This window comes from Scomber scombrus, chromosome 10, assembly GCF_963691925.1.
Source record: "Scomber scombrus chromosome 10, fScoSco1.1, whole genome shotgun sequence".
Lineage (NCBI taxonomy): Eukaryota > Metazoa > Chordata > Actinopteri > Scombriformes > Scombridae > Scomber > Scomber scombrus.
The window spans coordinates 11,435,513-11,463,149 of NC_084979.1; the positions used below are offsets into that span (position 1 = coordinate 11,435,513).

Sequence of the window (27,637 nt, forward strand, 5' to 3'; positions counted from 1 at the left end):
CTTGTTGAAGGGGGAGGGGAGGCAGCTTCAGCCAGACCATCTGGCCTGGCCAACTAGACCCTGAGAAAGTCCCAGGCATGCCACATTCTCCACAACTTCTGCACACACAAATAGTTGTGAAAGACTTTTGTGGCACTTGAGACATAATTCAAGCACTAGACAGCATGCCACAGCCACCACAACAGAAGTGGGACGTGGTGATGTGCAGGGGTGTCGCCATACCCCCGTTTCTCTTCTCTTTTCTTTTTTAAACACCTGTGCACCAGCAAGACCAAATGAATGATCCCTGTGGGAAATATTGGATCACTGGAGAGAAAAATATGATACAATAAAAGACAGGTGCACAGCCAGCTGCAATCACAACAACATTTTACTTGTGATTTTTCAACTGATTTGTTGAAGTAAAATCCGACCATTAAGGCCACATCCATTATAGTACAAATTATAATTTTTAGATATAATCACTTTAAATGTGTAGCACCACTGTTCAACTCAACTCATAATAAAAATATATCCTCTCAAGATCTGTGCATGTTGATATTATTATGTTGCCTGCACTTTGGTACCAGAATAAATAATATTTCATTCTTCTTTTCACAAGTGTGTTGAAGAATAACAAATCATTTTGAATTTTGTAAATTGAGTTTGCAATCAAATTTAAGTGGTCACACTTTATAGTTGTACATGTAGCCTCTATTATGACTCAAGTACACTGTTCAAATAAATTAATACACTGATGTATTACTGAAGCAGCTGAATGTGAACATGTAGAGTTTAAGTAAGCTATAATTACAGATAAACTAGGTCATTTTTAGTATTTCCAAGACAGACTGCTACAGGATTCGTGCTCTGCCTCAAACACAACCACCACTGTTCCCTTGAGCAAGGCACATAGTGAAGCTGCTTTCACTTGAGATAAACAGGTGTGACTGAATAAATGCGTGTAATCCTAAACAGAGATGCTGCATTTATTTCCTCAAAATCGTCATAAAACACTAGTTGCTCCCTACCTGAATTCATTTAATCATAACTACACACATAGAAACACACAAACTACTGTTTTTATATGATATTTTCTATGTACTTTGTCCTCTGATACTCAGCATTCTGCAGATTTGTGAGAAAAAGTAAAAACACCACTATTGTTTATGTTTGCAAAACTTCATCTGAAGTTTTTCATTTATTTTTTCAATGTTCAAAGACAATCTTCTCAGGGAAGCAATTCAACAGAGTCTCTCAGTAAAGATCAATGTTTTCAATACAAAATGCCTTTATAAAAGGTATGCATTTAAAGATGAAAAAACATCTATTTGAACATCACAACTGAACAGTAATCAGCAAGTACAGTAATAATACTCCTTCACACATAGGCCAAATTATGGTCACAAATAGTTATAATAGAGTATAATCAAAAGAAGATTTACATTAAAAAAGGATCCATGGGATCCATTTATGGGATTTTATTGATTCATCAGCAAAAAGCTGATGAAACATGTCAGTGATACTCAGTATCAAAGATAGAAGTTTAAACATATAAATCAAACAGTGTCTTAGACATTAATACGTTTCAACCCAATGTGGGTCTTACAACAAGTCAATTCAATAATGTTTGCAAAACAAACAACATTTGAGGTTCTCTTTTTTCCAGAGGAACAATAAACACAATCACAGAGTAAACACTTTAAAATATAAAGTGTACCATGCATATACACATGGTGTACATATTCAGTAAAACCTGAATCATTTCAGTCCTTCCAAAGGAATACCGGCACACTGTGCCTGTTTCTTCACACTAGTAAGACAATATTGAATCTCCTGCCAAAGCAAAAGGAAACAGACTTCAGTGAGTCTTTAACTTGCTGTCCATGACATTCACAGACGTGGTTCTCTCTCTCTGTGTGGAGGCGACTATTTCCATCCTACCAGGGTCTCCACAGATCACAGCCAGCCTGGCTCACACCTTTGCTGGAGCTGACCTGATGGAGTGGTGAGCCTGGAGGGGAGAGGGTGCAGAGACTGTGGCTGTTCCTGCTGGATGCCTGCAGACCCTGGAAGTGGCTGATCAGTCGCCTGTGGGCCTTAGTCTGGACCTCACAGTGGGATAGGAAGCTGACGGCCTCCTGCACACAGCAGGAGTAGCCGTCACTGGCCGACATCAAGCCGGAGGTCATGCTGGCCTGCTGCTGCTGCTTCTGCTGCTGCCAGCTCTGCAGATAGGACACAGCCATCTCCAGGATGTCGGCCTTCTCCTGCTTGGAGTCGGGCTGCTGCCTGAGGAACTCAGGACTCAGCAGGGATTTCAGCTGCTCGATGCTGGTGTTAATGCGATCTCGGCGAAGTTTCTCCACCATTGGCTTTCTCAGCTGAAAATGAAAATGAAAAAACATTTAGTTCATTTGAATATTGGGAATTTTTTTTCAAATGAAATGAAAACAATTCAAAAATGGAGTTAAGTGAATTCATAGCAATAGTGTTTACCTTATGAGCTGGTGTCAGGTGATCCTTAGAGAAGTTTGCTTGTCCAAAAACAGTGGGTGCCATAGCTGTGAGTCAGAGCTGTTCTGCTCGGTTTGAAGAGCCAGTTGAATCTGTGCTGCCTTCTCCTCTGCCTCTGCCCTGTATTTATACACCCAAATCTCCATATGAATGTGTGGGTCTTGGGCTTGTTGGAGTTTCTCACAGTCCCCGGGCCAATGAGAGCACTGGGAAGGGCTTTGAGGAACGCAGGGCTGCCACATGCTCAATGAAGTGTTTATAGCCGTGGGGACAATGAGTGTGTCTCCGGGGAGCAGGTGGAGGAATAGACTGAGGGTGAAAGAGCCCGGGGTGGGGTGTCGGGGAGGAGGGAGGGGGGGTGTAGCTGGGAGAGTGACCCAGTGCTTGTGTTGATATGGGAAAGTGGTGACCCCAGAGGGAAGCACGCCGCTCTCTCATGTCATCTCCACCGCAACGTAATTGAGCACAAAGTGCCTCTGCCACCAGGCACACGTGGGTGTTACAGAGGGCCAACCATTAGAAAAGACCAACATGCAGCCACTTCCACCAGTTTGACACGGCAGACTTCCCTCATGGAGCGGTGCAACAGTTGAGAATGCTCAGAGATGGATAGAAAAAGAGCTTCTCTTTAAAAAAAAGAGAATGCATACACACCAAAACGCACTGACAACATATTTTATTAATCAGATTCTTATGAACACTTGAGATCACTATCATTTGCCAAAGTTAGAACAACATTGGTTCTTTCACATGAGAGATTTCTCTTTTTATATTATATGATGTCAGGTATTTCCGAGGACTAATTTAAAATTAAAGGATAATTCTGCTTCATAATTATATTATTAATTCATATTGCAGGATGTTTTCTCTAACTTAGCAACTATTCAGATACTAACATTCAATCTTATAGAGAAACATGTAGGATTTGAAAAGAAGTTTTTGTGCTTTATAGTGATAAATATACCATTCACAAAAGCACAAACTTAGCAGTTACTTTGATATTTTCAGATAGTTTTAAACATATCTCATTGAATTGATATATACTTTCTATTCATATCACTGAAAGATCAGCGCTCACGAACACTGGACACTTTGCTGTGGAAAGGACTCAGTAGCTTTTGAAGTTCAGTCTGTCATCTTTAATTTGATGGTAGATGAACATGATTTGAACTGTCAAGGGAGAAAAGTGCTTCAACTATAAACATCCCAACAGCCTCCACACTCCCAGCACATGCTCACACATCAGCCATAGACTGACACACTCTCATTCACTTTCTCTCCCACACTCACACACTCACAGCTGGCTGACCTGCCTGCCGCTGGCCACGTCTCAGTCACACGCTCCCTTCCTGCCTGTGTGGAACGTGGGAGCCGCTGTGGTCCCAGGCTTCCCACACTTCAGTGTTAATGACACTGAGGCCAGCCGCACAAAGGAAGTGTGCCCCATCGAACAAAGATTGAGTGACCAACCCCCTCCCAACACACACACACACACACACACACACACACACACACACACACACACACACACACACACACACACACACACACACACACACACACACACACACACACACACACACAACACACACACACACACACACACACACACACACACACACACACACACACAGGGCTGTCAACAGGGCTTCCAGGCACACCATCTGGACGGATCTTACGCTATTGTCAGCCAATCAAGCATGGGAGACGCTCACCGTGAGAATTGGAGAGGCTGAAATAGAGAAGGAAAGTTAAAAAAGAATTAGGGTGTGTGAATATTTTGATGAAGTTGATTCCCTAAGTTTGTTAAGAAAAGGTCTAAAACTTCTAAATTGTCTAGATAAAAAGTTCTATAAGTGAATATTGAATCACATTATGAGCTTGATGCAACAAAAAAAGGAAAATATAGATACCATGTGTTATATTTGTGTACTGAATGTGTTTCTTTTGTCAACATAAAAAAAAATTGTGATTAAGTCTGATGATTTAACTTTTTCTACATTTACTCCATTACATTTTAAGAAGTAATTCAACTTCGGACTTAACATCTCTGTCCACCATTTCTTTTTCAATAGACGTACTTCTTCTCCATGTAGGAGGTCTTCAGGCAGATGTTTTCCTCCATGTTCCCACCACATATCACTCCCAGTCCATACAATAACAAGGATATCTGCCTTGTTGTGGCACATCAGCTGAGCGACGAGCGACAAGCGACCTGCGGAGGGCCCCTCCCACCTGTTTGTTTGGATTGGGGCCATTGTAACTCATGAATTCAACTAATTTATTCACATTCTATTGTCATATCTCTGCTTAGTGATTGGCTAAACACTGTGAGAACCAGCATCACATTAAATCGATGAGAGTTGCTATAAGTATAAAAAGGAGGAATGACTTGGAGGGTAAAATCATAACCCTGAACGCCTCCTGAACACCACACGAGCCTGGACTGACCAGACGCCACCTGACTGCATATTCACCATGAGGGATCAGCACACAACGTAAGCTCAAATGAATTGAACTCTAGAAGTTGTTGGTTTAACATCATCAGCTTCTTTTGGTGTGACTTTATATTCATCAAAGGTCATTCTAGGGTCAGAAATGTTTCAGGATCTTGGTTTTGTAAAGCCATCAGTGTTGGTGATACAACAATTTAATTCATAGATCAATTCTGCTTCAGTATCTTATCAATACTGATTGAAAGCTCATCTGGATTTGGGTGATCTGTTAAAGGATTAGTTCACCTAAATGACAAAAAAAACCTTTTTTCACTTACCTTTAACTATTTAACCAAGCACAGATGATACTGAAAGCAGTTTTTATAGGGATTGTTGTTTAGAGGAACGCAGTTAATGCAAACCGTGGGTAACAGGGACACTGATGCTAGGTAGATGTAATTTCTCACCAAATTCAAGTCTGTTTCACATCCGTTATATTGTTGCAGCAGCAGAAATCTCAGAGACATTAATCTAAAAACATGGACACATTCAAAAAACAGTTTGCAGTTACATACCACTAGTGTTAAGGATGAAAATGTACTTCATGTGTAATTTAAAATAGATTACTAGATACATTTAAAACGGGTTTCTCTTCTGTGTATCCAACACTCATCTGTTTCTTCCTCTCTCTCCTCAGCATGTGTAAGATGATGATTTTGGAAAGGAAGTGCACAGACAGAGCAGTGAGGGTCTGCTCAGCCCTGGAGAGCCAACTCACCACTGGCATGTCCAGCTCTGACGTATGGGACAAAACGGTCTCCTTCTTCACAGTGAAAAAAGCCTTGATTTTCCACAACGGCTACACCAAATCCTCAAGAGAGGCCATGCGGCTGTTCCCTTCACCTGCCGAGGATGTGGCACCGCTGTACTGCCAGTAAAGAGTGGACACGTACATGATGAAATGAGATCTATTTACAAGTTTTGATGCACTGAACAAAGCAGCATCCTGTCAAGAAGATCCAAATGGAAAAACAAATCTATTTTTTTAAAGCTTTTTTTCTGTTTTAAACCTATTTTATTTGGGTTGTTCCTCTCCACAGTAATATGGAAAAGATGAGTTTCGTCCCATCATCTGTGACCATGAACACTGATCTTATTGGGCCAAAATGGGCCTTTAAATGTGCATTCTATGCCTTAACCCTCGGAACTCCTTGAGACAGGTTACTTAAAGACCATGTTGTTGAGGTTTTGTGGAATTTAAAGCCATATTCCTTTGTATAAAGGTGAAGTGTTTATGCCAATGCATACTATATGTTTAATATTTTCAGGACATTGTGAGTGGTGTTTCTTTTAGTCGCTGTGTATAAATGTTTTGAATCAAGTCTAAAATGAGATGTGCAATATGTGCTTTCATATGCAAAGTGAAAATAAATTGACATTGAATATTTACACTTTGTGTTGGTTTGTGTTGATTATTTCCTGATGCCAGTTAACAGATTTTGGCCATCCATGGTGTTTGGTTGAAAAATAAATAAATCCTGTTATTCAGTTTACACTGGAAATGGGGAGCTGCACTTGTCATGTCTCACACATCTCAATGTTTTAAAGAATGTCGCCTCCTAGTGGCCTTTATACTATAATACCTCAGATATAAGGCAAAAACCAAGGTAAAAGCTTGAAGAAGCACAAGTGAAAAATCTCCATCAAAAGTCCTTACGGCTTTTGCTAGTTTCAGGTGTGGTGTAACAGAAGACACTGTTGACGTGAGACACTAATTTAGCTTTCAGAGCCACATGATCAGTTGTTGGTAACCCCGGTGTGTAGTAGTGTGCATGATCTGCTGGAGCCTTTACTTGTCATAGCAGGAAAAGCACAGGTGTAACTGATAACATTAATGATGGCTCCGTTATGTTACGTGTCAGTAAGTTGTGCCAGTGATCCAGCACCCTGTAACTGAAGCAGTTAAATTGGAGTACATCCATCATAATTTGTATCATTTACACATGTGCTTCTCCTACTGTGACACTGTGACTAGAACAGAAGAGGTTACCCTGGATCAGATTTGGAATTATTACGGCTTTATTAATCAGACTAAATTCAAAAAGCAGACATTCAGCAACATTTGAACATTGTAGCAGCGGGAATAGGCGAATTAACAATACATTGGGTGAACTCCACACCATGCATTCAGCTCTCAAGTACAAGGACTCTGTTTTAACTGTATGTTGAGAAGGTGATCAATCGCTGAGGAGAAAACTCAGCGGCACTTTGCTTTCCAGAAATCAGTCCGGAGTGTTTCCGGTTATTTTGGGGATTACCCAAATCTTAACAAACAGAGAAGAGAGGCTTAGTAAAGGAAGTGGTGAAAAACAAACTGAATGACAAAAAAAAGTCAAAGAAAAAAGTGTTTAAGGATATAATGCAAGTCCGTTTTATTATTAATTTAAACAGGTCTGAAATTTCATTGCAACAGGTGGAATCTTTCACAAGTCCAAAGTTCCCTTCGTCACAGGATGAAATTAAAACAAAATTTTATTCATCGTTATTTTCCCCATGTTGCTTCGGAGGTTGATAAAAGAAACCTTAAACATACGCACTAAATGAAACAAAATCCTTTTTTCCTGTCCATCACTCAAATTCCAGTTAGAACCTACATGAAGACCAAACAGCAAAAGCCTGGAAGAAAAGGACAAGTTAGCTCGCAACCATGTGACACTTCTGCCATTTTAAAAAGCCCTGACCAAAAACAAACTTTAACCAAAGAAACAAAAAAGGAAAAACAAGATAAAATCAAATTCCACTCTCAATATGTGGTGGGTCAAATCCCAAAACTTTTTTTTTAGTTACCTTAACATTGCACCCCAATACAGGGAGGGGAAAAGCCTCAAAACATCCACCCTAAAACAGAATTCACAAGATATTCCCTCGGTTATTTATGAGCATGAATAATTTGATTCTCTCATCAGCACAGAGAGCAGCTTGCCGTTCTGTGACGATCTCTGATGTCCTTTGAAGACACAACAACGATGAAGCTTCAGGTTTGTTGGCGGTAACAGTCACGAACCAGAAAATACACACAATGTCTCTGGTTCTATTATCATCGGGTCCCAGATCTCTTGTCTCAAGCTTGGTGAGAATAGGAGTCACGTCCTCAACTCTGGATCAACGTGGTCTGAATCAGAAGGGCAACGTGTAAATTCTGTTTTAGAGTGTGTGTGTCCCCGTCCTTTAACAGCGTTGTATTTTCTTTGTGTTAATGTTACATAGATGTTGCCAGAAGTGGATGATTTTTAGACTACACACAGTTTCTGCTTAAGTTTAATTTGAAGTTGTTGTATGGGGAGGGAGGTGAGTAGGAAGCATGGTGTATACGCTGTGTGTGTAATCTGCGTGTGTGTCAGTGTGTAAAAAGAGAGAAATAATTTTGGTAGGTGTCCCGGCGTTATTTTGCAGGTCTGTTGTGTGTTTCTTTTTTTTTCTTTTTTACTTTTGGAGGGTGTTGGGTGAGGTTGGCCATCAGGGCAAAGAGTTCAACAAATCCTGCAGGAAGAGGTCTGGGTCGGCGATATCAGAAAGGAGACCTGGAAGAGAAACATAATTTTCTGTTAACATATAAGCAATTTAGATGACAAAGTAGAGACATCCTAGCTCTGTCAGTTGAGTCATCGTAGGCTTGTCATGCTCTCAAATTAAATCAGATTTTTACACCCACATGACTTAGTAAATAAAAATGTGGGCAAAGTACAAACTGTCTTAAGTCACAGACAAACATGGAGGTAAACATGACATGCACAAAGTCTGTATTGGACAATACTAATAACAAAAGTAATCATTTTCTTTGATTAACATTGGGAGCTTGTGAGTCGCTTTTAAAGGTCTTTGTATTTTTCAGTTTACATGATTGAGCAGTTATAGAGGTGATCAGGCGTGAATATATACTGACCTACTACATCAAAGAACTCTGACAAGGATTCGGCGGGCATGAGTTCATCCTGGAAGGACCTGAGCACGCGCTCTGAGGACTCGTAGATGGGCATGTCATTGTGACGGACATATTCTGCCAGCGAGAAGGACCAGCCCCCCTCTGTGTTGCTGGTGGGTACTTTCTGCAGAAAGAGAATGCCAAAGAGAATAGAAGAAAGAGGCAGTGAGATAAGTTCATCAAGTGACAGCTGACACATTTTCAAATGTTACATCATGTGTGCTTCCAGAAACAACACTGTACGACTGTCCAGCTACAGTCAAAACTTTGCTTAACTGCATTAAGAGATTTTTCTTTTTGCCTGAAAAATTCAGCAATCTCCTTTTGTTGCATCACTGTTCGCCAAGCCTCTGTTTATGAGTCATCTTTGATTTACACACTAAAAAGATGGATTAAACATGTCTCTGTGGATGATATCTCTAAGACCAATCCGAACACAGTCAATAAAAGCATCCTGATCTCATGCATAGTACAGGAGAATATCATCATGATGCGTTAGTGGCATCATCATGAACAGTTGTTTTTAAATCTGAACACATTTACCCTGAACATGTCGTAGACGAGATCCACCAGGCCCCAGAAGAGGAGAGGCGAGCGATAGACTGCATATTCCTTTGGTGCTTTATCTGTGAGTCTGATAATCAAGGCAAAAAAAAAAAGAAGCATGTTTTACTAAATATGGTTCACAGCATTCAGTACAATCAAACACAAATCTGCTTTAAGCAAATATTGATGTAAGAAATGCTCCTAAATTTTTCAAACTATAAACATTTCTGTGTCAATACAAAGAGGGACAAAAAAAAGAAGAAAGCAAAACTGTCGTACTTGTTGGTGCCGACTGCTGAGACCTTGCGGGCGTGTGCGGTGACCAGGAGTCTTCGTAGGAAGTATAAACGTGAAGTCCTCCAGCGTTCAGGTGGCATGATGTGCATGGCCAAGATGGTGAAATAGTGCGATCCTTCAACCTCGTACGAGTTCTCCACCCATTTTTCACATGGCTGCTCCTGGAAACACTGCAGGTTCTTCTCCTCCCGCGACGTAGCTCTCGTACTGCAGAGGCAGAGTTTTCAAAGGGAGATAGTTAACATGACAATACCAGCCTAAATTGATTACATGGAAGGACTTAAAGTTCATGTGTCATCTTTATACCTCATGAAACTCTAGAAACTGGCCATTGGGACTGACTGAATGGATTTTTAGAGTGAGGTAAAAAGGTACATACGTGTTTAGCACATAGAGCACAGTGTGGATGATGTAGGGGATGAGGTGGATGTTGCTCTCTCGGCCTCCTCCTCCTGTGTCCACGCTGAACGATTGTTCGGTAGCAAAGCGGAGGAATAGCAGTTTGGTGTCGTGGATGTTGAGTTGGTACGTGGGCTCCCGCTGGCCTGTGCACTCTTGCAGATATGTGTTGTGCCTGTGTGTCAGAGAGAAATTTAGTTGGGAACGATTTACTGTCTGCTTGATGAAGGAATATTTGAATGTCTGTCAGTGTGCTGATTTATATTTTAACCTTGCTAAGCATGTAGCAAACGCTGATTCTGGCACATGTGGCCCCCACACAGGAAGCAGTCCATTGCACTTGGTGTTGGCGTTCTGGAGAGCGGCACTCTCCCACTCCTCTCGTCCACGGGCCAGCCTGCTCCAGAGAAAAGGAAAATTAAAAAGGTTTGTAATACTGAAAGTAACTTCACAAGATCACAGCAGAGAATTTCTGAGGTCTTCTGAACATCAGCAGGTAAATGCAGATGTTTATGCAGATGTTGTTACCTGACAGCTGCCAGATGGCAGTCGTAGTGAACTATGTTAAAGTGCGACACAGTGCTGTAGCCCTGCTGCTTGCGAGGTTTGTTTTCATAGTCCTCCAAGGCCACACGTTTTGTGAAAGTGTAAATCCCCAAGACTTTGGTTGGCTAAAGAAAGAAAGACAAGGACCGAGACGTTAATTCAAAACACAAGTTGGTTCAGTATACATGAAGATTTGTAAGTCAGCTGCACTCATGTTTCATATTATTAGTTATATTACTAGTTATATCAGTGACAGTCTGATAATCAAAATGATTTAATCCAAACTAAAGAGTGCAACTTTCTGTCACCATCTCAGCTGTGTTGTTGTACCTGGAACTTGTAACCTTCTCTACAGATACAGCAAGTTAAGCCTGGTTCCTCTATGAGCTCCTCCATCTGTTTCAACAGTGAGGTCTTGGTCACCACTTGGCCCTTCTCATTGGTCTGAAAGACAAACACATAAAAAAATCATCAGTTTATCATTGTGCTGTATTAATGACAGTGATGGTGGCAGATGTATAAATGAAGAGCAGTTAAAACACAATTAAGGGGGAAAATAAGAAAAGTTAAATAAAAAGGAAGAGTACCGTCATGCCCAGTGTTCCCAGAGCTTTCTGTCTCATGGCCATAGCCATGCGCTTCTTCTCTGCTCTGGTCTCCCTGCGGGCTGCTTCAATCTTCAAGTTGACGTCACTGTGCTCCCTCAGTGCCTCCAGGAGGTTTTCGGCCAACGTGCCAATGCCTTCATCACTGGATACCTGCTCCAGCTTGTGCAAGTTGGTTATTGAATCAGTGCCTATCAGCACCTGCACAGAGGAAAGAAAACACCCAGTCAATATAGTCCAAGGTTGTTGATGCCGAGTTTAGACGCAGGTCAAATATTTGAATGGTCCGTCTCTAAACTGCTCATCTATGAACTTTGGTAATCAGCATATATGGAGATTTTCCTGTGTAATCAACTCCAGTGGAGTTTTTCCAATACGAATATTCAGTACCTGTGTGGGGGGATGCTGGGTAGCCAACCCACGGAGCAATCTGAGGATAAAGGGTAGAGCTGGCCGAGAGAGGAACTTCTTCCAGACATCCGCGTCCAGACTAATGAGAGAGTTCAGGACAAGAAGAAAATGGTTTACCTAATCAGGAACATACTGTATATTTGATTACATCACAGGTTTTGAAGGACAATCTTTGAGTGCTCGAAACTGAAGGAGACATACTTTTTGGCATTTGGGATATGTTTCTTCATGTAGTCCAATGCACTCTGAGTGATTCCTTTCTGGAGAATAAGATCTTTTAACTGGTGGCCGTTGCTATTATTTTTGATTCCAGCAGCAATTTTACAGAAGCAGTCCAAAAACACTTTGTCATCAGCACTATGCTCCTCGTCGTACCTTAGAAATCAAAAACAGAGGTCAGTTTTACTCAGTCACAAATTTCAATACCAAAACTCATTGCTCAGAGTGCCGCAACTCTGTCTGAAATTCGAGATTTGAACAACTTTTCTAATGGGAGAACGTGTGCCATTTAAAGCCTAATCGTTATCCATTTTTAAAACACATATTTTCTCATTTGTAAGTGAAAGCTGAGTGATGCCCACTTGTCAAAGCTGCAACACGGTTTGAAGCGCTCCACCAAAATCCTCATCTTCTCCAGTTCACCGAATGACAGGTATGGGATGATGCGCAGCAGACCCTGCAGCACACTGGGGTTGGAGCGCACAAACAGGGTGTTGATCTGGTCTAACAACATGACCAGTTGATCTTTGTCTCCAGTGAGCAGCAGGTTACCCTGCAGAAAACAAAGAGGTCCAGATTTAAATCAAACAATTTAGGAGAATTTTTGGTTTTGGTAATTCTATAGTGTCAGAGGTTTCTATATTTCTTCTTTACTTGGAGGGGTGAATGTGTTTTCGATGCTTACCTTATCCTCTGAGATCTCTGCATTGGCTTCATCCAGAATGATCTCCATGATGCTCAGGACTTGCTCTGCTATGGAGGCTCCTCCGCTGTCCTTACTCTCCTGTTCTGCCACTAGAGCCTGAAAACAGACATAGAAATGTACTGTTTAAAAAAAAAGAGCCTGGAGAAAAATGCAACAAAATTTGATTGACTGCATTTTTCTGCACCAGATTGAACCTCCTACACACTAATGTGACATTAACCAATACAACACAATGTTACACAGTCACTGTCACACACTCACCAGGTTTAGAGTTCCCAGCATCACGTTAAGTGTGTTCATCTCTGGTTTGACAAGCTGCTGTCTGTTGATCTTCACCTTCACACAATAACTGAACAACTTCAGCAAAACCTGTGAGTGAAAGAGACACTAGTTAGCTCTGCTGCTCTGTGGTTGTTGTTAATGATTGCACAAGCAACCACTGTATTTGTTTCTGCTGCTGTAAATATCAGACTTCACAATGTATCAAGATCATTGGAGTACTCTATACAGCCAATGATGGAGTTTCTATGTAAACTACTGAAATGGCTAACCTGTTACAAAAGAGCTACGCTGATGGGATTAAAGCTTGAAAATGTGATGAATATACAGACTTTGATCTGCCTTCCCTTCCAACATTTTTGTTGGAATATGTTACAATTTAGTTTATCATTCATTTTCATAACATAATTATAAACTGCTGCCTGAACAATAACCAAAGAAATGTCAGTGTTTCAGTTTGCTTTGAAGATGAGAGAATAAAGAGGTCTGTCTTACAGTGAGCAGGTGCCGTCCTTGTTTAAAATCTTTAATTCCAGACAGCCGGTTCAGCATACACTCCAGTCCTCCACACTGTGCCATGACTCCTGCCATCTTGTAGACCTCTTCATCATCCTCCTCCTCATCTGTAAGAAGGCGAAAAAATGTTCCCCCATAAGTTGTAATGAGATGTTACACGTTCATCATTTCTTGGCACAAGTGATGGCAAAGAACATGTAGATTATGAGACGTGAAAGAAGCTTTGACTCATAATTATGAACAACAGTAAATCTAACCTGTGGTTGAGTCCAGTGACTCTATGAACTCCTCTGTTGCATCTCCCAGCAGACCTCTCATTCGATAAATGATTCTCATTGGCTCACCCTAAAAAAAGAAAGCCAGCAGCCTCCATTACTAACAATAAATGCATTATTACACTGCTTTAAAGAGTATTATAAGAATTGAATCTAAATCTAAAGAACTCAAAATGTCAGTAAAAAGGTCATTTTTTCACTGACAAACTAACTAGAACACTCACCTCATTTGTGGGGCACCAGACCTTCTTGTAGACTTCTGCTACTGACAGATCCAAGCTAATGATTTTGTTGTTTACCAGAAGCTGAGAACAAGGAGGCATAAAATATTTGTTGAAACTTGTCCGCTCTTAGAATTGCATGAAAAACAGTATGAGGAGGAAGGAAATAAAAATAAGACAAAGCAGCTAAAATATGTCATTTTACCTCCATGCCACTGTCGTCTTCAAGAAGCGCCACCAGGTCACAGTCTTGGCAGATCTTGTTCTTGATGTCCCTCATTAGAGGGCCGATCCCAGGCTCATTGCTACTGTAGGGGTTTCCTGGCATGCGGCCCTGGAGGAAGTCCTCCTGCTGGGGATCTTTTTCCAGGGTCACAAAGAACTCTGTCACCTCATTTTCCTCCTGAACGCAAAGGATGACACAGAAGTTTCAGATAAAGAAAAATCCACAGCTACACTGGATTTTAGAGAAATATCTGTAGGACATTTTAAACTGAAATACAGCAGGGTAAAGCTAACTCACAGGATAAATGATGCTGCAGAGTCTCTCAAAAATGAATACGGGTGTCCTGTAGTCATCCAGATTGTACCGCTTTGCAGTCTCTATGCACACGGCCATGAAGGCTTTGGTTTCAGACTCAGTACCTATGAACAACACAAGATTGTTTTAAAGACATTGCTTTTTCTACATTACTTTATGACAAAAGATTCTTTGTGGAACATGGTCAGATTTCATGTCGGCTGAACTTGAGTCAGTGCAGACCTGTCGTCATGTCCTCCAGCATCTCAAGCAGCATGTCCTGAGTCTCATCGATGAGCTTGGTACGCTGCACCACCAACTTCCTCAGGCACAGGTAGCCATTAAGCACTGTGCCGACCAACCTGCTTTTGAAATGCCGCTTAATGGACTCAACCTCCACGAAAGAGGACAGCAATCCTGCAGAGACACCCATCACACTAATTATTACGTATTCAAGAAAAGGCATAAAAGCCACATTCAAAAATGTAGCCTTAAGTCTACTTGTGGTATAAAAATTCTATATCATTTATCCTACAAGGTTGGTGAAAGTGTTAGACTCATGTTGAATTTTATTGTCAGACCAACAATTGGATGAAAACTAGCATACCAGTCAAGCTCTTGAGGGCGTAGCCTTGCTGCAGGTCTGTGCTCAGTGTAGCCTCCTCCAGAGCCAGCAGATTGGCTATTTCCTAAACAGAAAATTAAACAATAAGTTGAAAGCTCTCATTTTATTTGGTGAAATTGACATTAAGTATTTCTACTCAGTTAGGATACCAAACATTTGAAATGTAATAAAGTACAAGAAATGAATGCTCATTTTAATGAATTTAGCTACATTTAATAAAACATATACAGCAGTAAGGTAAAAGTGTTACCTTGGTAATCAGGTTCCCAATGTAGGGCAGGACTCCACGGGCAGCCAGGTAAACCTTCCAGTGAGTTGGCTTGATCAGCTTCTGGTACAGACCCAGGTACTCCACCGCACACTCTCCAGCCACGCTCAGCTCATCCAGATAACTAGCAGACACACAAAGTGATTTAACACTATGTCAAACTTTAAGATACACTTTATGTGCCTCAATCTTGTTTTTTTTGGTCTTTTTAACAGTTTTCATACTTCTGCTTTATAAGTTTCGTAAACTCCAACAAAAGCTAAGCATACGATAAAAACAGTACAATAAATTTTACTTACATAACATACAGTACATTTAATAACATTTCACACTAACTTTCTGTACTGGGGAAATCTTCCTGTGATCTAACGACAGTCTGTGTACATCTCATAATACTGCACAGTTGGATGTTTGTTCGTCTTGTTGCTTTCTGTTTGAGGCTCATACCTGGTTAGCAGGTCAAGGACTTGTTGCTTGCGGCTGGGGATTGTGGTTAGGGCCTCCACAATAGTGCAGGCTGCCTGTCTGGCTGCCTGAGTGGCAGGCGTGAAGAGGACCTGTAGCAAATATAACAACAATTTTGTTTAAAGTAGCTGCATTGACCAGTTAATGAAACAACAAGCCAAAACATACTATTACAATTTCTCGTTGTTAAAATGGTCACTGGCTCATAATCTGATTTCTAACAAAGGGTACTTATATGTGCACTAATAAGGATGACAATCAGAGCTTCAAAAACACTTTTTTACCTGCCGCAGCCAGTTGTTGTGGCTCAGCTTGAGCAGGCGAGGGAAAAGGCTTTCACCTTTTCTGGACCTCATGAACTGTTTCCACTTCCACACATACTTCTCCAGCAGGTACTGCTTCCGCAACTCAGCCTTCCCCTGAGGCTTTGACAATGTCTCCTGGCCTGTGATGATCAAGATAAAATCAGTTGTGAAAAACGAGTCAGAATCAGTTTTCATTATAAAATTTAGAAAACTGTGTTTTACCACTGATGTACTGACTATTTGTCCAAAGCTGTACTTACATCTTGCTGGGAGACATTTTTTCCAGGCCTCATAAGATGCTTTGGGGTCCTTCTTGAGCCACAGTTGGGCCTGGGCATGGATTTCATTACTATAGGGCCTGACTGTGGTCAGAGACTCAATTGCAGCATCCTTAAAACAAACAGACATCACAAAGTGGTTATTGAATGTGTAACTCTTACATTTCCTAAGCTGACATTTCCAAAACCTGCTTATTTTTTAAGATTTTTTCTTTTTTTTCTGATTAAAATAAAAGGATATTCAGTGTTTTTTCTTCTAGAACATATATTGCAAAATATTCTCTGGTACTATGTTTGGTCCTCAAACATAAAGAGTACAAAAGACAAATATCTCCTATTAAACTAAAATACACCTGTGACACTACACACGCCTCACTAAAGGCAGAGGAGAACCATAATTACGCAATAGCTGGGCAGCAGAATTACACAATATTTACCTTGTTCTTCTTGCTAGTGGGAGCTGGAGGTTTGATGAGTTTTTGCAGGATTCTCAGGCACATGAGAGTGATGTTCTCCACCACTACAGGCGTCTTTATATTCACTGACATGAGGAACAAACTGAGGGCTACATGAACAAAAAATGCAGGGCTTTTAAACACAGACCTCACTTGCAATCAATAACAATGATGTTTCTAACCGCGCAGAGGATGCAGGATAGCTGAGTCAAACCATGACTGTATATATGGGTCAATGACGTGACGCCTACATTTTCAGTCCGACTGTATTTTATTCCGTTTGAAAGTGTTTTAAATGGATAAAAAAAATACCATACATATGTAGTAGCTTTCCTTTATATGTACTCACTTTAAGTTTTCAAAAACCACAAGTTATTAGTAATTTTTCTGTTATTTAAAGTGACAAAATATCATGTGGTGCGACCGTCTGGCCATGACTGCTGTTATGAAAACTTATTTGAAATTACTCCAAATCTATTCAAATGTATTTTCTGCCCTGTTTGGCATGATTTCCAGAGTGTTTTATAGTACTGTACAACATTGCAAACCATTTGTATTTATTTTTCCATCATAACATAAAAACAAACTTTGTCTGACGATGATGATTTTATGAAATATCATATGGTGCGACCATCAAGAAACAACCACTCTGGGACTTTTATGATGAAAATCATTCAAAGGCAGGATGCTGCATCATACACTAGTTTGCCAAGGACCCATGGATACAACAAGCAGGTTTGTAACTCTTTCTAAAATATGGAAAAAATTAAGCTTTTCAGTGGCTCGTATGTAGTTGCCATATTTGGATATCATGTGGTATGACCTCAAGAAAACAATAAATATTACATTATTTCTACAAATATATATTTTGATTATAAATTTCATAGTGACCTTTTGTGGCACGCTAGCTTGTTTTATTTTGGTGGTCAATTATGTGCCTGTAAATTTTGACTGAACTTGAAAATATCATTTGGTGCGACCAAATATCATGTGGTGCGACCATTGCAGAGTGTTTTCAATGAAAGATATGTCCTAGATTAGAAACTTTTATATTCAGTCAATGATTTATTTAATTAATTCCTTTATTTTAGTATTATTTGGAATATATTTGTATGCAATTTGAGTCATTTTTTCTAAGATTTCAGAAGCAACAGTTTATGTTTAATTTTTTTTTAATATCATGATTAAAATGCAATGTCACTATGGCAATTATGCATTTATTTGTAATGCATTATTTATTTCTAACTGTTATAATCTATTTTACCAGATCGCACTCCCATGCAAGGTAAAAACTGCTTGCCATTGGCAGTGTGTTAATTCTGACCCTGCAGCAAGAGCAGTGTACCCTGCTAGGAGAAGAGAATGATTCAATAATCAAAATTGACTTATTCCATTGTCAAGTTAAATGAGAAGTTTGTTCATGACAAAGCCATGAATGCGTGCTGCACTTATGTTTTAAAAAATGTTCATGAAATGTTTGAGTTTATTAAAATTCTGTGAAATTGTAATAAAACCACTGGTTTAATTCTATTTTGTATTAAAGTCATTGTTTTTTTATTTCTTTCAATAGATTTTTAATGATATGAGGTCTTTATGTCATTTGGTGCAACCATTCATCATGGGGTGCGACCAATAATACCAATAACTGTATTAAATTCAGAGTGAAATATCACTTTTCTGTGGCAGTAATATTAATCACTGATACAGTATGCTTAACTGAATTGTATTTTTTAATTCTTAATTCTTTTATTCTTCATTTTTAAGCAATTTACAGGAAAAATAAGTCTTGCATACATTTAAGAAGTCAACTGTGACATTATAGAACATAAATATGAGATTATTATTAACAAAAACTCAAAAGACATGCAAATAATTTGTTTCTAAGCACTTTATATTACTCAAAACTTGTAAAAAAAATATTTAAGCATGTTAAGGAAATTCATTTATTTTAAGATAGATCATGGTCGCACCACATGACTTTTTTTAAGATCAGTTCTAATTCATTGAGATGAAAAAACACATAAAACACCTAATTTACTATTTTAATATGAATTTATGTGTACTTTACATTCTTAATGTTTGAACTACTGCAATAGATATTCCCATTTTAGTTATTTTAAAATTGACCTGTTGAAAATCCTGATACGTCATTGACCCATATACTATGTACTATACATTCATTAACTGTCAAATATAAACAAGATAGTCGCTGGTTGTTCCCAATGTTGAGTCAACAATGGAGAGGCAAGACAAAGAATGACAAGTTGCCAGTTAAAATTTAAGCAATCTCTCTCCTCCCTGACCAGCACTACAGAGTTTAAGGATTGTCTGTAATATTAGTGGGTTGTTTTTTTGTTCTTTTTATTTTTAGCAAGCTCCATATTGTACACAAAAAGACAAAAATGAATTGGAAAGAAGGATTTAAAGCCTTAGTAACTTGGAAAAGAATCAAAACTATGATCTGCCCCTCAGTGAGAAGTTGACAGGCCACATGTCAGCTTTCAATCAGCTGTGTTGGACAGAAACTTTTTCTTTATTCTCATGCTTTAAAGTAAAGAAGAAAAAAAAAGAAGATAGGAAATCAGGCTTACCACATCGCAATCGTAACTCCCAGCATCCTCCCTCCTTTGAAATAGAGTCTGTCAGTAGCAGCATTTCATACTGCAGATTACTAACCTGTTTGGAAAACAAAGACATCATATTCATATCAAAAGTGAAAATTCTCAAGTTGACAAGGCACACCTCTGTTGTGTAAATTAAAAAAAAAATTTAAAATTTCACCAGTGTTTTTATTTCATTAACACTGATTTATGTAGGATATGGAAAAGGACATACCAGGTCAGGATTAGCCCAGTGACCTTTGAGGGCAGCCGACACCTTGGCGATGATGAGGTCATTCATCTGTTGAGTGGCCTCTGGGTGATCTCTGAGCCAGGAAAATATGAAAGGAATCAAGAAACAAACCAATAATTAATCATCATTAAAACATACTGTATGTGCACACAGCAAAGAGTTTAATTTATTGTTTCAACATATTTTCAGTTGGATTTACTGTCCAAAAGTCCGTCAGTGTTGAGAGACGTGCTTTAGCCACTGAGCTTAAGTTATGTAAACATTTAACTCTTCTATTTAACTACAACATACGGAGGAGGGAAATACCTGGTGAGGAGACAGACCAGCTGGCGTACCTCCTCCCTCATGGCTGCTGTGCCTCTCCGCAAGTTATACTCAAAGAGCTCACGGATGAGCCCCTGGAGGACCAGGATCTGTCTGAGTGCTGGGTTAGTGGCCAGTGCGCGGAGCAGTGTGATACAGTGACCCGTGACAGCTGAGGCACAGCCATAGCACTTGTTGGAGGAGGTGTGGCCACAGCCTAGCACAGAGAGGGCACGGTACTGGCTAGCGGTGAAGGTGGGCTGGTGGCTGCTGCTGCTGCGAGATGACTTGGTGGCAGCCTCTCGCTGCTGCAGATCATACTCCAACAGTTCTTTACGAGATGCAAGAACTTTCTGTGAACAAGAAGAAAAGAGTTATATGAGCACAAAAAACAATAAAAAATGCCAACAGTTGCAAGAAAAATGAACTTGTTTTCCTCTCTAACCTGTATAATCTTGGAGAGTTCATCAAATGAGGTCTTGCAGTCTCCACTGTACTCTTGAGCCAGCTGCTGAATGTATCTGTTCACATTGGCAGATGACGCACCAAGACCTGCACCTGCTCCAGTGTCATCCTGGAGGGGAAACAAGAAAGAAAAGGTATGGGAATGTGGATGGAATAAAATTGTAAACAAAAAAATAGAGAAGACTTTTTAAACTTTCTATTCGACTGTCTTTAAACCTAGTGCCACAACTCTAGCAGTTCTGCTGGAGGGCTTTAAATTATGTATCACTGCTATTGCAATACTGTTAGTAAATTGGTGTTATAGCTCTTCAGTGATTCATAATTACTAAGAAATGGTTTATGAAAAGAATAATTAACATAATATCCCAGGTATTTAAGTGATGAATCAGTCTAGAGTACATTCCTTTTCGGTTCATAGGGGATCAAAGAGACTTCCTTTATATGAATTGTGCTTCAATTTCTTGCCCAGAGTGTATCAGTAAAAAAATTAAAAATAAATATATATATATTACTGACCTGTGGCTTCTCTGGTGCTGCCTCATTGACTTTAGACAGAAGGCTCTCCAACTGGGGCCGGTGGCCCATCAGCTGGTGGTAGACCCGGTCAGCTTTGTCCAGCAGAGTGTTGATATTGGTTACAGCCTGCAGGGAAAACCAAAACATTAAAGATTAAAAGAGGGAAAGTTTAAGTTGAAGGTAGAGTTGGAGACTATAAAAGTGATTCTTTTCACTTTCAGGCCTTTACCAATACCAGCTGCTTACTTTTTTCCTGTCTTCCTCATTCTCGATGGGATCCACAGCACAGCACGGTTTTGCATACAGCATGAAGTCAAATCTGGCGTACTTGCAGAAACCACAGGCATTGCACAGGAAGGGGTCTTTTTCATCGTAGTTGATAGACCTGAAAAAAACATCAAGTTCAAATACGATCAACTTCACTGTTTATGACCATTTCTCCTAATTTTCCCACAACTGCAAGGAAACCTACTGCTCACCTGCACTTGTGGCACTGGTACACGTTCTCGCCACAGTTGCCACACACCCCAGGGTTGGCTGGCACAGACGCACTGCAGCGTGGACACTGCAGGGTCTCGGTGGACGCCTGGTAGTTCTCATAAAAATCGGAGAACTCGATCATCAGGTTGGATGCGACAATAGGTAGGGGAAGGTCAATCTTCACCTCTGTTTGTCCTGGAGTCAGCTGAACTTTCTTTGCTTTGTGCCAACGTGCAGGCCTTAAAACAGAAACAGCAAGAGCTTTAACTATATACTAGAATTAACTTTATAACCCTAACCCTTTATAAAGGAAATGAAAAAGGGAAGGTGGATAGCAAAAAATAAAGAAAGAGTAAAAAGTTAGATTAACAGATAACGGAAACATACTTGTTCTTCAGCTCCACAATAGCTTGTACAGTCCTGTTGTTGTAGTAGAGGTTGATGGTGCGGACCATTTTGGTGCGTTTGAGGTCACCGATCTTCACTGTAACTTTGCTGATTGTGTGGCTGCCAATCAGCTTGACGACCTGTTGTGTGGTAGTGTAGCGGGTGTCCACTTTGATAGATGACAGTTTGATATTCTGGAGGACAAACAGAAGACAATATTGAAAACAATTAATGTTTAATTAAAAACAATAATAGTGTTTATTCCAAATAGTAGTTTTTGAGCTTGAAGTTGTGTCTGTTTAATTAGGTTTTCTTGCACATACTGAGAAGGGAACTTCTGGATTGTTGCACACCAAGCAGGGGTCACTCTCCAGAAAGAAGCCGTCAAACTCCACCAAACCTGACAGAGTGCTGCAGGACAGAACACAAATGAGTACTCTTTCATGCAGATAAGGTCCATTTCTTAAAATTGCATTCTTCTTGTCACCAGACAGCATGTTTAGACCTACTTGTAGATGTTGGAGTTGGGGTGATTTGTCAGGATATGGTTCTGTGTCCTCAGGATCTCCACAGCCTTCTGGGAATACTCCTTCAGCTGGAATAGACAGAAAAGACCTATCAGCATTATTACTGAAAGTATTCTACTGAATGAGACTTAAAACAAACATGAGCATGGACATTTTTCATAATTCATACATTGAAAAGTTCTGTTAATGTTTCAAATTGCCTTTGTATCTTAAGCCAGAGAGCCTAACAACATGAAAGAGCAGCCAAACAAGCATCTTTTGTTTTGTAAATTAAATGAATAAAAATCAGATGAACAATAGCCTATAATGGATTCAAACAAACCTTTTTCTCTGTCTGAGGGGTCTTCAGTGAGAAGTATCCAAGCAGGTCGACAAACTGGGCAGCTTTGCGGCCATATGCAGGGAGCTCAGGCCAGATGGCCCAAGTCAGTTCCAGCAGCAGCTCCTGCTGAGATTTACTGGAGTTCCTACAGAGAGATTCAAGAGAAAACCACCAACCTCAGTTAAGCTTTCACCATTTAATAATGCTTCTGTACACAAACTCATGCCACTGTTTGTTCATGGGTGCTTTATTTATGATTGTTAAACTAGTCTAAAATTAAGATGAAATATTTAAAGAGGTTTTCTTGTGTAAACTTGGTTGTGTGTGTGCATGTGTGTGTGTGTGTGTGTGTGTGTGTGTGTGTGTGTGTGTGTGTGTGTGTGTGTGTGTGTGTGTGTGTGTGTGTGTGTGTGTGTGTGTGTGTGTGTGTGTGTGAGAGAGAAGTGACAGTATGAGACTGGGATTTCGGTGAACTGTCTGTATATAGTATGTGTTTAAACCGTACCTGTAGATATGTAATGCCAAGCAGTGGGCTTGCCAGCGTACAGCAGATGAATTGGACTCCAGCAGGAAACAGCGCAAGAATTGAATGAGAGTCTCCTTGTCTGCAAACTTGTTAAGCTGACTGACCAGAGCCATACACAATTGATCCTCCTGGCTGCCAACTCCATCACCTGTAGTCAGTCCACAAAAATAAAACAGTCAGGCATCTACTGTTCATTTTTTGATATCCATACATCCTGTTCAGGCTCATGTGATACAGCAGCATACGTTTTATCTAAATAAGCAGCAGTACGAAGCATGAAAAAGCTTTTGTTGTGGCCTCACTCTCTTTGTCTTTCTCCTTGTCTTCTTTTTTGCTCTTTTTACTGGAGGATTTGCTTTGAGACTGAGAAGTCCCAGCACTACCGGAGCCTCCTCCTGAGAATGACGAAGAAGAGGAGGAGGAGCTGGCCAGCACCTTGCTGCCACACAGAGCACAGGAGAGCAGTTGCAAAAGTACTGGAGAAACACCTTCATCTACTAGGAAGCTGACCTGGAGCAGGAAGTACAACACAGCTGGAAGGACGAGAGAACAAACGATAAGAGGAGAGAGAAAAGACACAATGTTTACATCACGGGCCTTAAGAATGAGTTAGCATTTACAAAAAGTGTTTTAAATCATCTTACAGTCATCCTTCATGCAGAACTTCTGCCAGTTGATTGTCCTCTGTGTGGCAATCTCAGCACAAGCTTTCAGGTGTTCCATCTGAAGCAAGAGAAGAATGTTAAACTCAAACAAAGGAAGTGACAAAAACCTTAATACTTAAAGCAGCTCCCAGAAATATTACAGAGCAGAGAAATATACTGTAGCACAAATACAGAAAAATACGATAGAAACACCACCCAACTATGTAAACCAGATGTTAGCTTATTAATACAAAAAAAAACAATGCAGGGGATTTACATTTTATACTAAGCATCCAAAAAGCCTTGAATGAGTAAATCTTAGTGTCTGTTCAGAAGACACTCACCAGATTGATGAGTGTGTCATACTGTAAAGCTGAGCCAGACGTGGCTGTGACCACGCCAGCCCGGAGGAAGATGCCCTGCTCCTCTAGAAGCTTCTTAATGCTGCGCACATGGGAGTCAAGAGTGTGCAGATCCCGCAGCTGACGATATTTTTCCTTGGATCCACAGATAAACAGCAACAGCTTTCTGACTTGTCTCCTGACGAACGGAGTCTGTTGGATCATCAGATACTGAAGAGCAAAGGGAGAGAGAATAGACTGTTCGTATTCAAGTCATCTGTGGTGACAGTTGTTGAAAAGGAATATGGCATAGCTGGCCAATACACTCAAATGCTTACTTCAGACAGATAGTAGAACCAGGAATGGTCAAAGACAGGAGGTGGGATACGTGGGTTGGTGTCAGCAATTTTCTTGATCTGATAAGGCAGCCGGAGCACCATTTCAGTCAGCAGCTGGGAATAGGCTTCAAACACATCAGCAGCATGTCCCTGAAGGCAACACAGCAAGTTCACATTAACAGTCTTCATACAAATATTTGATTTTCTTACAGATAAAGAAATGTTCTGTTATGTTATACCTTGACATATTGCCGCAGAAAGAAAGGGCTCATGTCTGGGGGAGAGGAGGCTGTGTGCGGGCGGAGGAGCTGGCTGGTGGTCGCAGGCTCTTCTTCGCCCTGTTGGCTCTTCCAGAACTCCAGTAGCGACTTGAGCACATGGAGACAGTAATCAATGGCACCCAGGCTGAGCAAGGCTGTTGCTGTGGCGTTGGAAATCAGCGAGGATGACTGGAAGAGAGACAAAGGGGAACACGCAGCATGTATTACACTATACAAGTAGTTTTAGATACTCATGAAACTAGAACTAAAAAGCTCACATAGAAAACGTTTATGTTTGCAATGCAAGTAGCTACGATGGGCACATTAAGGCGCCTTTGAACAAACCATAAAGTGTGAAGAAAGATGATCTACCTCAGAAGAGGATTTGGAGCCAGACTTGGTTCGAGACATGAAGACGCTGAGTAGTCTCATGATCACCAGGTGAACCTCATTGATGGAGCAGCGCTCATTCTTTTTGGATACGTCCTGCAGAAGGACAAAGTGGTTTAGTAAAATAATGACACATCAGACCCGATTCATCACAAAGAGACTGTGGTTACCTTCTTGTGCATGCCAAGCTCGGCAATGAGCTGTGCAAGCAGGTCATCCAAGGCCCCCTTATCCTTCTCATCCTCGCCATCCAGGTCAGAGGTCAACATGAGGATAACCTGCATGTATGGGATGGCTTGGACTCCTCCTACATTGTGAAGCTGAGAAAGTTGCTGAAGCAAACGCTCCAGTAGCATAAGACGAACCATGTGCAGCCTGATGAGAGACACAAAATACAAAAAGTACATTTGTATTTGTAACATTTTCCCTCTGCAACAGGGTCAATCATATTGTGCTTCCTGTGGTATTTTTTACGACAACAATCTACTGTTTTCATTTCTAAATCTCTGTCTTCCCCATAGTCATTTTGCATGGTAAAGATCGAGTATCTTAACACAAAAGAGGAAAGATGTCAGCAGAGCTAAAACTTGAACCTTCCCACTTAATTTAATGTGCTTCCTCATTTGAAATGTCTGACCTGTTGCTTGTGTGGATGTCTCCTTCAGTCTCTCCTTCTCCCTCGGAGCCTTCGCCTTCCTGCTGGGCTGTGGTGGTGCTGATGGCTCCAGTGCTGGAGCTCACACTGCCTGGACCTGCAGGGTGGCCCTCCACTGTTGTGTCCCCATATGCACTGCTGCGCCCTGACACTGTACACACACATGCAACTATGTAAACTGGAAACATGGTCATGTAAAATATGTTTGGAGGGAGTCCTAAAAATCACATGGTCTAAAAATGATTCTGCAAACCTATACAAACTGATATGATCTAATTTTTACATGTATATACAGCACCAGTCAAATGCTTGGACACTTTGACTGGTGCTGTATAACATTTTCAACATTAATTTAGTATTAAAAAAGTATCTCGCATTTGGCTGTGTTCAGGGTCACTGCAGTTTTTCACCCACCACTGTGCTCCCCTGCTACAGAGTCGATTGCAGAACCTCCGCTCTCTGAGCCCACACTGCCTCCATGCTCAGCTGGGGAAGTCCGCAGCGTGGAGCCATCAGTAGCAGCTGTGCTGCCCTCATCATCTGATGCCGGGGCTGAAATAATAGCAATAGCTGTAACAGTAAATACAACGCAGTCATCTGGCCAGGATATGTGATTTTTATTTATACTTTGAAATAACAATGATAATAATAATAATAACAACAATAATAACAATAATAATAATATGAAATAATAAAACAATAAGGATGCAATACTTCATTTTCATGTTGAACCATGTTTTTAAGGTTTAACTCAACACTGACTAGCTATCTTACAACTAATTGAGGAATTGTAACAGACTAAATTTTTATTTCAAAATGATGAACTAAGACCACAGATTACATTGTGAGATTTAAAGTGGAATGATTTTATTAATAATAAAATAATTATTTCAATGCAAGATTCCTTAGAGAAAAATATTTTTGAAGTGTTGTATCTTAAGAATTTTCTAGCCACTTTGACTTGAAGAAATAAAAATCTAGCTTTCTGCTGATCACATACTTTTGCAGAGATGGTCCTATTACCTGATGCGGTTGTGTCTGAAAGGGTGCCAGCATCCAGTGAAGAAGAGCTTGGCGCCTGACCAGACAGGCCAAGGCTCTGAAGGCCAAGGGCACTGCTGCTACTGCCTGAGAATGCCAAAAATATGCACAATACATTTAAGTACTAGCCCAAAATTTGTTGATATATAAGAAAGAAACATTACATTTTGCAGAGTAGAAAATGTGTAATTCAAGTTAATGATAATTCAGGTTTACTGGTGTTAATTCAGTTGCAGAGAAGTTTCAATGACTAGGTTTCTGTTGTGTTACTAACTGTAGGAAATGGAAAATGATAATTTTGTTACTAAAATGTATGAGTTTTGTTGATGTTATCATCTCCAAAGATTTTTAGATCCTAGATCTCCACTTCCTGTTTATTTACTGCTGGGGATATTGTCTAAATGTGTTTTGGCAGGTCCAGGCAAGCTGGGTTGGCATATAAATTATTGTTTCTTTTTTTGTTTTGTGTTTTTTTTGCTGCTGACCTTGTTGATCCTGCTGGAGGCTGAGAGCGATGGCCAGCTCTACCATAGTTTCATCATCTGCATCAGGAGGGATGTCCAGCATGGGAGGGAAACCCTCAGCTCCAGCGAGCAGAGCCTCCAGGGGAGATGGATTTCCATTGTTGACATTCTCTGCTGTCTCCAGGACCATTGACTCTGACTGATGAGGCCAAAAAAACAAAGGTGTGTTATTTTAAGAACAATGTACACTATAAGTGGCGTCTTTTTGTAGGCCTA

The 27,637-nt window shown here is 40.4% G+C and overlaps 2 protein-coding genes across 5 annotated transcripts in view; both read right to left on the reverse strand.

The window, feature by feature from the left end:
• Positions 1-1,919: 1,919 nt before the first annotated feature.
• On the reverse strand, positions 1,920-2,642 carry LOC133988088 (transcription factor HES-5-like). The gene is given in 4 exon segments (XM_062427629.1): positions 1,920-2,363; positions 2,479-2,553; positions 2,555-2,611; positions 2,613-2,642. Coding segments are annotated over 4 exon segments (606 nt in total).
• A 4,345-nt stretch (positions 2,643-6,987) lies between these two features.
• The window catches only part of ubr4 (ubiquitin protein ligase E3 component n-recognin 4), a 52,978-nt gene continuing 32,328 nt past the window's right edge, over positions 6,988-27,637 (reverse strand). For 2 of the 4 annotated variants that reach the window (XM_062426365.1, XM_062426363.1), the window contains exons 56-104: positions 27,383-27,560; positions 26,880-26,984; positions 26,271-26,408; positions 25,839-26,007; positions 25,372-25,576; positions 25,184-25,297; positions 24,791-25,000; positions 24,552-24,701; positions 24,217-24,444; positions 23,873-23,951; positions 23,531-23,761; positions 23,208-23,376; positions 22,703-22,847; positions 22,363-22,448; positions 22,177-22,264; positions 21,854-22,047; positions 21,466-21,705; positions 21,233-21,371; positions 20,987-21,112; positions 20,451-20,579; positions 20,009-20,358; positions 19,685-19,775; positions 19,441-19,525; positions 16,832-16,959; positions 16,377-16,506; positions 16,096-16,256; positions 15,794-15,903; positions 15,329-15,470; positions 15,061-15,142; positions 14,697-14,870; positions 14,457-14,578; positions 14,139-14,336; positions 13,937-14,017; positions 13,695-13,782; positions 13,417-13,544; positions 12,904-13,011; positions 12,622-12,738; positions 12,299-12,489; positions 11,919-12,092; positions 11,697-11,796; positions 11,289-11,507; positions 11,032-11,145; positions 10,684-10,826; positions 10,427-10,552; positions 10,136-10,330; positions 9,739-9,963; positions 9,457-9,547; positions 8,875-9,037; positions 6,988-8,512 (exon numbers count right to left, since the gene is read on the reverse strand). In XM_062426365.1, coding sequence (XP_062282349.1) covers positions 8,448-8,512; positions 8,875-9,037; positions 9,457-9,547; positions 9,739-9,963; positions 10,136-10,330; positions 10,427-10,552; positions 10,684-10,826; positions 11,032-11,145; positions 11,289-11,507; positions 11,697-11,796; positions 11,919-12,092; positions 12,299-12,489; positions 12,622-12,738; positions 12,904-13,011; positions 13,417-13,544; positions 13,695-13,782; positions 13,937-14,017; positions 14,139-14,336; positions 14,457-14,578; positions 14,697-14,870; positions 15,061-15,142; positions 15,329-15,470; positions 15,794-15,903; positions 16,096-16,256; positions 16,377-16,506; positions 16,832-16,959; positions 19,441-19,525; positions 19,685-19,775; positions 20,009-20,358; positions 20,451-20,579; positions 20,987-21,112; positions 21,233-21,371; positions 21,466-21,705; positions 21,854-22,047; positions 22,177-22,264; positions 22,363-22,448; positions 22,703-22,847; positions 23,208-23,376; positions 23,531-23,761; positions 23,873-23,951; positions 24,217-24,444; positions 24,552-24,701; positions 24,791-25,000; positions 25,184-25,297; positions 25,372-25,576; positions 25,839-26,007; positions 26,271-26,408; positions 26,880-26,984; positions 27,383-27,560 — 7,224 coding nt within the window. In that variant the 3' untranslated portion in view covers positions 6,988-8,447. Of the gene's footprint in view, positions 8,513-8,874; positions 9,038-9,456; positions 9,548-9,738; positions 9,964-10,135; positions 10,331-10,426; positions 10,553-10,683; positions 10,827-11,031; positions 11,146-11,288; positions 11,508-11,696; positions 11,797-11,918; positions 12,093-12,298; positions 12,490-12,621; positions 12,739-12,903; positions 13,012-13,416; positions 13,545-13,694; positions 13,783-13,936; positions 14,018-14,138; positions 14,337-14,456; positions 14,579-14,696; positions 14,871-15,060; positions 15,143-15,328; positions 15,471-15,793; positions 15,904-16,095; positions 16,257-16,376; positions 16,507-16,831; positions 16,960-19,440; positions 19,526-19,684; positions 19,776-20,008; positions 20,359-20,450; positions 20,580-20,986; positions 21,113-21,232; positions 21,372-21,465; positions 21,706-21,853; positions 22,048-22,176; positions 22,265-22,362; positions 22,449-22,702; positions 22,848-23,207; positions 23,377-23,530; positions 23,762-23,872; positions 23,952-24,216; positions 24,445-24,551; positions 24,702-24,790; positions 25,001-25,156; positions 25,298-25,371; positions 25,577-25,838; positions 26,008-26,270; positions 26,409-26,879; positions 26,985-27,382; positions 27,561-27,637 lie in introns of all 4 variants that reach the window. The other 2 variants (XM_062426364.1, XM_062426362.1) reach the window with 1 other exon arrangement.